The sequence below is a fragment of the Elephas maximus genome, chromosome 2 (assembly GCF_024166365.1).
Source record: "Elephas maximus indicus isolate mEleMax1 chromosome 2, mEleMax1 primary haplotype, whole genome shotgun sequence".
NCBI classification, from domain to species: Eukaryota; Metazoa; Chordata; class Mammalia; order Proboscidea; family Elephantidae; genus Elephas; species Elephas maximus.
Window position 1 is genome coordinate 69,501,249 of NC_064820.1, and position 11,260 is coordinate 69,512,508.

Here is an 11,260-nt window from a genome sequence, read left to right on the forward strand (position 1 = left end):
AAAGATATTACCTGTATTTTCTTCTAATATATTTGTTAATTTGTTTTTGCGTTTAAATCTTTAATACTTCTGGAGTTTTAATTTTGGTTGAAAGTGTGAGGTAAGAGTCTGCCTTTATTTTTTATTCTCCAAATAATAAATCTGTTGTCCAAATATTTATTGGATAATCCACTTTTTCCTTGCCAATTTATAAGGTCACCTTTGTCATAAACTAAACTTTAATATATACTGGTGTCTATTTTTAGACTGTCCTGTTTCATTGATCAGTCTGATTATTCTTAAACTAGTTAGATACTTTAGAAATCATTGTAGCTTTTTAGCTTATTTTAATATCTAATAAGGCAATACTCATTTTCCACTTCCCATTACATTTTTTTTGTTCAAGATTTTCTTGGCTCCTCTTGTATGTTCATGTTTCCGAATAAACTTTTAAGTCATATTGCCAAATTAAAAGAAATAAAACCAAGAGGTATTTTGATAGATTTTATACTAAATTTATACATTAATTTGGGAGTTATTTTTTAAATAACATTAACACCCCTCCAACAGAACTCTGCTCAAAACAGTTATTAATTAAGCTGCCAAATTATTTAGTAATACCATTCTTTGTGCCAGAAAGGCTTAAAAAAAAATTTCATTTCAAGGATTTAAAATGTAGTTAAATAATGGTCAATGTGAGCTGTGAGAATAATCATCAGTGGCTGGAAGAATTTAACAATTTAGAAAAGAAAAAAAAAGGGGGCCAATTGTAGAAAAAAATGGGTAGGAAAAAAATTTCTGAGTAAAGCTACCTCTACTTATTGGTGGATGGACAAAGCAAAAGAGTAAGTCTAAGATTCTACCTTCCCAATAAATTTTTATTGTTTCCATAAGATATGTCTGTCTATGTATCTATGTATCCACGTACATATACTTGAGGGCAAGGCAGGACAGTGAAGAAAGGAAAGGTCGGTAGGTCAAAGAGTTACAAGGCAAGTTGTACTCACTTCATCATCTGGCTTAACTGGTCCTCTGTATGATATAAATTTGAAGGGAATATGTTCTCTTACACATAAAAAAGTTTTAGGCTGCCAGTTTAAGATGACTTGTTTCCTTAAGAAGAAACTGTAGGATGAGTGGGATGTGTAGGTTTTCCTCTAAATAATAAAGTGACCCTCCTGGATTAGTAATTGGATGCTGCTTTTTTTTTTTTTTTTTTTGGTAGGACTTCAGAATGGTAACACAGATATGGGCAGGGTAACAGCAGAAGATCTTAATTATAGTTCTGCCAGATAACAAGGAGATAGCCTGTGGAGGTCACGAACATTCTTTTGATATTTTCAAAAAGACAGGCAAAAGCAGAGTCCATAGGAGGGTTTTGGGATAAATGGACTCCTGAGGAATGATTCCAAAAATAAACTGGAAAATGTAACTGGAGTCAGAAAAAGTATATGGGTCTAGCTTGTAATGAGAATAGGTGGAAAGATTTTGTCTGATGAATTGGATTCAAATTTTGGAAAAGGACAAAGCTATAACTTAAATTCCAGTCTGGGAGGTAAGGATTGAAGGAAGGTTGAGATTTACATATGATGACAAGACAGGAAAAAAAAAGAATAGACATGGAAATCGAGCAGCAGAGAGAGCAACTAGTGTCAATCTAGGAAAACACGGGGATGTTGGATGTTTGCAATCTTCACTCAGGTAAAGAAAAAATGGAATTAAATAAGAAAACTCTTTATGTGTAACAAATCCCTTGAGAGTTCAATGGTATTACAGATTTCTTATTTAAAATAGAATCCAAGTTGTAATCTTATGACAGAAAAGAAGCAGCTGGTTTTATCCCTACTTTCTTGGTTAAGGAGTTAGTTTCCATTTATTAAAGGAAAGCTAGGAGAGGCTGAGGTTTATTTTCACTACAGTCCTGCTCATTGCAGTTGGTTTTCCATATGTCCAATTACTCTAACTTACCAGAGGGACATATGTTGAAAGCACTTTTGGATTTCCTAAGCTGCAGGCAGATAGTGAACACTAGAGGGTTAACTCACTAATCAGAGCTCCTGCTTCAAATGTCAGTATGGTGTTTGTAACAGATTTTTCTTTGTCATGTAGCAGATTTTTCTTTGTTAGGGAACTGCTTTAAGAAGCCAATCTAAAAAATTACCTTTGACTGTTGTCTTAGGCTGGGCTCTCTAGAGAAGCAAAACCAGTAAAGCCTATAAATATATAGAGAGAGTTATGTCAAGGAAATGGCTCACGTGGTTGTAGAGGCTGGAACGTCCCAAGTCCATGGATCAGGATAGAGGCTTCTCCTGATTTAGGTAGCTGCAGGGGCTGGTGAATCCAAGATTGGCAAGTGGGAGAGCAGGGTTCTTGCTCATAGGCTGTGAAGAGCAACGAATCCCAAGATCAGCAGACAAGACCACAGGTAAGCTGGTAGCTTAAATCCCAAGAATCTGAGGTCAGATGAACAGGAGCCAACTGCAAGACCCAGAACTAGCAAAAGCCCCAGAGCCCTGCCAGAACGTCTGCTTATATTTGGATGCAGGCCATATGCCGAAGCAAACTCCCTTTCAACTGATTGGCTACTCACGGTAGATCCCATCATGGGGGTGATCATATATCAAGCCTCAACAGGGAAGAGATCACAATGTACAACTGCCGAAACATTGAGAATCATGGCTCAGCCAAGTTGACACACAATCTTAACCATCACAACTGTACCTACACTGGTTGGAAGAATCCAGTAGCCAGGTAAATAACAAGTTGGGCCTGGGGTGAGGGGTCTTTACAAGTCCCAGATAAAGGAAAATCTATAACACTGGAATTTATTTTGCAGTTGTTTAATCTTAGAAGGCAGTAGGCAGGTTAGATAATTTTTTTCAGTTGTTGCCAGAGAAAAACAATAGAAATTGGAGCTGTCAGAATGGAGACAATTTAAAGAGAACTTCAAAATAACCAAGTTAGGAAATAACTTCTTGAGTTTATTTTCCATTAAAAAAATCTTTATATGACAAAGTAGAATAAAACATCTTGAAATTTTGATTAAAATATTATGAGTTTAAGTATGTAAAAAGCTTAGGAAATAAGGAGTTGATGTAACTATTACAGTTTTCAGACTCCCAGAAATTCCAGTAAGATATTAAAATTTTAGATGTTTAAGGAAATGCTTATATAATATAGAAATGCAACCCAGATAATACGAAACTAATTTATCTTATTTCCTTAATTTTTTACATTTATCTGTTATGATACTGGAGAGTATAAACAATGTTAAACAAATAAAAAATAAACAAACTGCAAACATTTTAATTTGGTTTTAAAATGTTATATGAGAAGAAATGGTTTCAAGGACCCCTATACAGAATATAGTCCATTACTCAAGTGTTTCATAGCTAAATTTGAATCTAATATTTAAAAAATGTCTACTTTGCAAGTAACAGCTAAGAATTTATCAGCTCATCAAATTTTCATGGCAACTTTCCCCACTACATTTGTCTTAAATAGAGTTTCTTGATGATTGGGCAACAGATTATTTGCCAGGCTGGAAACTGTTGAGCCTAAAATAAATTAGCTTTTATAAATCAACTTGTATGCCTCAAACATTATCTATGATTGATGTTTGGAAGTACAACCTTAAGAAATTTACTTTACTACCAAAAAAGTTTGGAAGAAAAGTAATGATATAGAGCCAAATACTGTACCAATTCTAGGCCCTAGATTTTAAACTAAAAAGCTTTTAAAATTAGATCAGAGATCAATGTCACTCATGTTTCATTTCCTATTGGCAGTATCTGGGAGCTACAGTGAGACATCATCCTCCAAAACTTGGAAAAAGCATTGCCCTTTGAGTGTTCAACTACGAAATCAACCCATAGTGGTGTGGGATGTGTGTATGTGCTGACTGGTCCTAGAAGGCAGTCTATATACTTACTTAAATATGAGCAAAGCCAGACAGTTTCAATACATTTAAAGACAAGGGTTAGACTTTGTTGTTGTTAGGCACTGTCTAGGCGGCTTCGACTCACAACGACCCTGTGTATAACAGAACGAAACGCTGCTTGGCCCTGCGCCATACTCATGATCACTGTTATGCTTGAGCCCATTGTGGCAGCCACTGTGTCAATCTATCTCGCAGAGGTTCTTCCTCTTTTTCACTGACCCTATGGAAAAAAAAAAAAAAATTTTTTTTTTTTTTTATACTTTATCGAGTATGACGTCCTTTTCCAGGGACTGATCGCACCTGATAACACATTCACTATTCTTGCTTCTAAGGAGCATTCTGGCTGTACTTCTTCCATTCTTTCTTTTGGCAGCCCATGGTATATTCAATATTCTTCACCAACAGTGTAATTCAAAGGCATCAATTCTTCGGTCTTCCTTATTCATTGTCCAGCTTTCACATGTGTAAAAAAAAAAAGTGTATGAGGTGATTAAAAACACCATGGCTTAGGTGAGGCTCACTTTAGTTCCCAAAGTGACATCTCTGCTTTTTAATTCTTTAAAGAGGTCTTTTGCAGCAGATTTGCCCAATGCAATGCATCATTTGATTTCTTCACTGCTGTTTTTATGGGCGTTGATTGTGGATCCAAGTAAAAAGAAGTCCTTGATAACTTCAATCTTTTCTCCTTTTATCATGATGTTGCTTATTGGTCCTGTTGTGAGGATTTTTTTTTTTTTTTTTTTTTTTTTTATGTTGAGGTGTAATCCATACTGAAGGCTGTAGTCTTTGATCTTCATCAGTAAGTGCTTCAAGTCTTCTTCACTTTCAGGAAGCAAGGCTGTGTCATCTGCATATTACAGGTTGTTAATGAGTCTTTCTCCAATCCTGATGCCACATTCTTCTTCATATAGTCCAGCTTCTCAGATTATTTGCTCAGCATACAGATTGAATAGGTATGGTGAAAGGATACAACCTTGACACACACCCCTTCTTGACTTTAAACCACGGAGTATTCCCTTGTTCTGTTCAAAGGGCTGTCTCTTGATCTATGTATAGGTTCCTCATGAGTACAATAAAATGCTGAAATTTCCATTTTTTGCAATGTTATTCATAATTTATTATGATCCGCACAGTGGGATGCCTTTGCATAGTCAATAAAACACAGGTAAACATCTTTCTGGCATTCTCTACTTTCAGCCAGGATCCATCTGACATCAGTTATGTTATCCCTGGATCCATATCCTCTTTTGAATCTGGCTTGAATTTCTGGCAGTTCCCTGTTGATGAACTGCTGCAACTGCTTTTGAATGATCTTCAGCAAAATTTTACTTGCATGTGATATTAATGATATTGTTCAATAATTTTCCCATTTAGTTGAATCACCTTTCTTTGCAATGGGCATAATTTTGTATCTCTTCCAGTCGGTTGGCCAGGTAGCTGTCTTCCAAATTTCTTGGCATAGATGAGTGAGCACTTCCAGTGCTCCATCTGTTTGTTGAAACATCTCAAAAGGCATCTTGTCAATTCCTGAAGCCTTGTTTTTCACCAATACCTTCAGTGCAGCTTGGACTTCTTCCTTCTGTACCATCAGTTCTTGATCATATCCTACCTCCTGGAATGGTTGAATGTCAAGCAATTTTTTTTGGTACAGTGACTCTGTGTATCCATTCCATCTTCTTTTGATGCTTCCTGTGTCGTTCAGTATTTTGCCCATAGCATCCTTCACTCTTGCAACTCGAGGCTTGATTTTAAGTCATTTCAGCTTGAGAAATGCTGAGCATGTTCTTCCTTTTGGTTTTCTAACTCCAGGTCTTTGCGATGTCATTTTAATACTTTACTTTGTTTTCTTGAGCTGCCCTTTGAAATCTTCAGTTCAGTTCTTTTACTTCATCATTTCTCCCATTCGCTTTAACTACTCGACATTCAAGAGCAAGTTTCAGAGTCTCTTCTGACATCCATTTTGGCCTTTTCTTTCTTGTCTTTTTAATGACCTCTTGCTTCTTCATGTATGATGTCCTTGATGTCATTCCACAATTCATCTGGTCTTCCATCATTAGTGTTCGATGTGTCAAATCTGTTCTTGAGGTGGTCTCTAAATTCAGGTGGGATATACTCACGGTTGTCCTTTGGCTGTCCTGGACTTGTTCTAATTTTCTTCAGCTTCGACTTGAACTTGCATATGAGCAACTGATAGTCTGTTCTACAGTCAGCCCCTTACCTCGTTCTGACTGATGATATCGATATTTGCAATGAAGAAGTCACTTCATGCGTCTGTCAGTTTGTTGTACTGTGGTGGCCTGTGTGTTGCTGTGATGCTGGAAGCTATGCCACCAGTATTTATATACCATCAGGGTCACACGTGGCGGACAGGTTACAGATTAAGACAGACTAGGAAGAAGGACCTGGCGGTCTAGTACGGAAAAAAAAAAAAATAGCCAGTGAAAACCTTATGAATAGCAGCATAATATTGCCTGACATGGTGCCAGAAGACAAGCCCATCAGGTTGGAAGGCACTCAAAATATGACTGGGCAAGAGCTGCCTCTTTAAAGCAGAAAAAAAACCAAACCAAACCGCTTGCTGTTGAGTCCGTTCTGACTCATAGCAACACCATAGGACAGAGTAGAACTGCTCCATAGGGTTTCCAAGGAGCAGCTGGTGGATTCAAAGTACTGACTTTTCGGCTAGCAGCTGTGCCCTTAACCACTGTACCACCAGGGCTCCCCTCAAAGTAGAGTCGACCTTAATGATGTGGATGGAGTCAAGCTTTTGGGACCTTCATGTGCTAATGTGGCATGACTCAAAATGAGAAGAAACAGCTGCATTCATTAATAATAGGAATGTGGAATGTATGAAGTATGAATCTCGGAAAATCGGAAGTCATCAAAAATGGAACAGAATGCATAGACATCAATATCCTAGACATTAGTGAGCTGAAATGGACTGGTATTGGGCATTTTGAATCAGACAATCATATGGTCTGCTATGCTGGGAATGACAAATTGAAGAGGAATGGGTTGCATTCATTGTCAAAAAGAACATTTTAAGGTCTATCCTGAAGTACAGTGCTGTCGGTGATAGGATAATACCCATACACCTGCAAGGAAAACCAGTTAGTATGTTATTCAAATTTATGCACCAACCACTAAGGCCAAAGATGAAGAAATTGAAGATTTTTACCAACTTCTGCAGTCTGAAATTGATCAAACATCCAATCAGGATGCATTGGTAATTACTGGTGACTGGAATTCAAAAGTTGGAAACAAAGAAGAAGGATAGGTAGTTGGAAAATACGGCCTTTGATGATACAGACTATGCCAGAGATAGCATGATAAAATTTTGCAAGACCAATGACTTCTTCATTGCAAATACCTGTTTTTCAACAGCACAAATGGCTTAGACTTAGCTAAAAAAAAAAAAAATTAACAACGGATATCAAGATTGGCTAGATGGCAAAAATAAGGGGGGGTAGCTATTTCTAATTGTGAAAGAGGGAATTTTAGCCAATGGACTTACTGTTTGGGGAAAATTTTCTAAAACCTGAAGGACAAGAGTTTTTCAAGCAAAAGAGGTTGTAGAGTAGGAGACATGAGACAGCTGGAAGAGTGTGTGCAAAGGTGAGAGAGAGAGAGATTTGGGGAAACTACCAGCATTTTTGCATGTCTGAGATGCCAAGTGTAAGAAAGGGAGTGCGGACAGCTGAGCCAGGAGATGGAAGCCGGGCCAGATCCTGAACCTAACCAAGAAGGTCAAATTTGATCCCAAAGTATGTTAAGCTGAGAGGCTGAAAGTAAGTGGTATATAACTGTTATTATAATTTTGTTAGTTTTATTTAGAATTGTGTTGTAAACACTTTCTCTATCATCAAAAATTTCTTGGAAATAACCTTTTAAAAAAAATGACTGCATGGTACCTCATGCATGATTATTTAGCCACTACTTTATCACTGGAAATATAAGGTACTTCTTTTTTTTGGTATTGAAAATAACCAGTGAACATCTTTGTATACAAATTTTAGATCTCGTCTCTGATTATTTCCTTGGGAACTCCCTGTTGAGTGGAATTACTGGATAAGAACACTTGGACTTAAAGAAAAGTTGTACCAATTTACACTGCCCCCAGAAAATGTATGAAAGTTCCCATCACCCCACACCCTTGGCCAGGAAATATTAGTTTTTATCTCTGCCTAATTGAGAGTTGAAAAATAGTGTCTCTGTGAATTTATGTCTTTCTAACCAGCAAGATTGAAGATTTTTCATGTTTATTAGCTTGCCATCTGTATCATTTCTGTTTCTTTGCCACTAAGAGATGTTAATGTTTTACATACGGATTTGTAAGACTTCTTTATATGCTAGACATTAATCATTTGTTCTAAGCATGTGATGCTTACATTTTAGTTGGGGAGATGGACAATAAATGATAAGCATAATAAATAGATAAATTACATGGTATTTTAGAAAGTAAGGGCTATGGGGAAAAAAAGGGGCCAAAGAAATTTTGGGGAGGATGCAGGTTGTCATTTTAATTTTTAGGATGGTTCTCATTGAAAAGATGACTTTTGAGCAATGACTTGGAGATGAGGGAGTTATGGTGAAATTATGTGGGAGAAGAGCATACCAGCCAGAGTATATAGGCAGTGCAAAGGCCCTAGGCTGCAACGTGCCTGAAATGTTTGAACAAGCAAGTGGGGGTGAACATAGAAAAAGAGGAAGTCAGGGAGATAATGGTGTGTGTGGGTTTGTACGAGATAATGCAGGCCATTGTAAAGATTAGAGTGAAATGAAAGGTTCTGAGCAGAGGACATGATTTGGTTTACGTTTTAAAGGATCACTCTGAGTGTTGTGCTGCAAATATAGGGAAGGAAGGATAGATGCAGGACCAGTTGGGAGGCAATTGCAGTAATTCAGGTAAGAAATTAGAATAGAAGCAGTGGAGGTGGTCAGAAATGTTCTGATTCTGGATGTAGTCAAAATAAAATTTATATATATAGAGAGAGAGTAGAACTGCCCCATAGGGTTTTCTAGGAGCAGCTGGTGGATTTGAACTGCTGACTTTTTGGTTAGCAGACATAGCTCTCAACCACTGTGCCACCAGGGCTCCTTTAAAAGCACAGTCAACAGGATATCTGACCGATTGGATGTGAGGTGTGAGGGAAAAGAGAGGCATCAAGGGTGACTCAGGTTTTTGGCCTGAGCAACTGGAGACATGGAGCGGCCAGCAGTTGAGGAAGATTCCGAGTAGGCTTTTTTTTTTTTTACGGAGAAAAATCTGAACTTCAGTTTTGAGGTCAGCTGGAGATGTCTACTAGATATCTAAGTGGAATTGCTGACTAGGCAGTTGAATCTGGAGTTCAGGATAGGTCTGGGTTAGTTAGAGATATATCTGGGAGTCATCAGCATAGAAGTGGTATTAAAAGGTGTGAGACTGATGAGACTATTGAGGGAGTGAGGCAGGGATAGGAACCATGAGCTAAGTTACTCTGAGGCACTCCTAAGTCTACGACGTCTTAGAGAAGAAAAGGAACCAACAAGAGAGACTGAGTTGCAGTGGTGAAGTAGGAGGGAGCTGGAAATCAAGGAAAGAATTGGGTCAAATGCTGCTACGTCAAGTAAGATGTACATTGTGAATTGGACTGTGTATTTAGCAATATGGAGGTCATTAGTAATGTCTGTGATTTTTTCCTATTACTTTTTATATATTATTTAAATAAATGAATGTTTACATATTGATGAAATATGAGAAATTAATTATTTCCATAATTATTCAACTTTTCTAACACCATTGGTTGAATAATAACCCATTTTCATGGTATAAGTTTGTCAGACTCAATTCTGGCGAGGAAAGATCCACATTCCTCTAGCCCTTATTGATTTTGGTCTCCTACTTTTTTACTTATATAGAGTAAGTGAAGGAGATTGTGGCACACATCACATTTAAGTTGATTATTGTGATAGCAAAGACTTAAAGTTGTAAATTGTTGTGATTGGCTTTAGTGTAGTTTATGCGTAAGGACACACTTTAATTATTAAGTGACCAGAAATTGTTACCTTCTTTAAAAAGTGTAGTTTCCTCTTTTGAAGCTTGAAGAAGGAAAAGTAAGCATGGAAACTACATTTTTACTTCTGTTATTGAATATTTCCCTCATTTGATTTTTCAGGAGGAAGTGCTCAAAAACAACTTTTAAATGAGTCAATTCTTACTCATCCATATAGTGTTTTCAGGACATATTTTCAATATTGCTACAAAAAATTAACTATTTTTTTTAGCACAAACTTTAAGAAGTAAAATTTGTCATATTTTCAATTATTTATTTCGTTTTGTGTATTTACAGGCAAGTCAAATAGAAAAACCAAAGCCCTCAATTCAAATGCAGCATCAAATTCAACAATCGAAACATCCTATGAAGCTGATGATATATTTCAAGAAAAAACAATGGACACAACGCAAATCAACATTGCTTATTAACTAAAAATCTTATGTTGTAAAAGGTGACTGGAGAGATGGAGTAATAAAAATAAAGAACACATTTCCAATAGTGTGTAATATTACTTTTCAGAAATTCACCACTCACAAAGCAAGACACGGCTGCATTTTCAATCACTCAGTTTATTAAACATAAAGGTTTTTGATAGATTTTCTCATACCTAAGTTTACTTTTATTTTCTAATTAGATGTTTCTGGCTTTCATGAAATTATGCTTTTAGGAGAAATTAAAGAATTTATCAATAACAGATAAGCAAGCCTATCTTAGTGAGCAACAAGGAGAAGTTTATGTCACATTACCAGCATTTCACAATTTTTTTGGTTCTTAAGGGCAGTTGTATTTATAAGAGATAGTACTGCCTAGCCATTGAGGTAAATCTCAGGGGGAATTGTCTCATAAACTAGGGGTGACATGTTCTTGTCTCTTGGAAAGCAGCCTATGCCTTCTTAGAAGATTTGCAGCTAGGCACACAATTTATATGTTGCCTTTATAGTAGCTAATATTCAATAACAAAAAATATTGAAATGTATAATCTATACACTAAGTATTTTCCACATTACAAGGGACAACCATAATACAAATCCTTCAGTGATAAAGTTCCTAAAGAAACTTGATAACGTACGTTACAAAAACAAACAGGTCTTATGGTCCTACCTAATGCTAACACAGTAATACAGCCTGTTCTTGTTGTTAGATGCTGTCGAGTCAGTTCCCACTCATTGGGACCCTACGTACAACAGAGCGAAACACTGCCGATCCTGTGCCATCCTCACAATCCTTGGTATGCTTGAGCCCACTGTTGGAGCCACTGTGTCAGTCTATCTTGTTGAGGGCTTTCTTGTATTTCACTGGTCCTCTA

The 11,260-nt window shown here is 36.9% G+C and overlaps 1 protein-coding gene across 1 annotated transcript in view; it reads left to right on the forward strand.

Moving 5' to 3' along the window:
• Positions 1-10,382, forward strand: part of SHISAL2B (shisa like 2B) — a 30,054-nt gene extending 19,672 nt beyond the window's left edge. Inside the window, exon 3 of the mRNA XM_049864601.1 lies at positions 10,249-10,382. Coding sequence (XP_049720558.1) covers positions 10,249-10,382 — 134 coding nt within the window. The remainder of the gene's footprint in view (positions 1-10,248) is intronic.
• Positions 10,383-11,260: the final 878 nt, after the last annotated feature.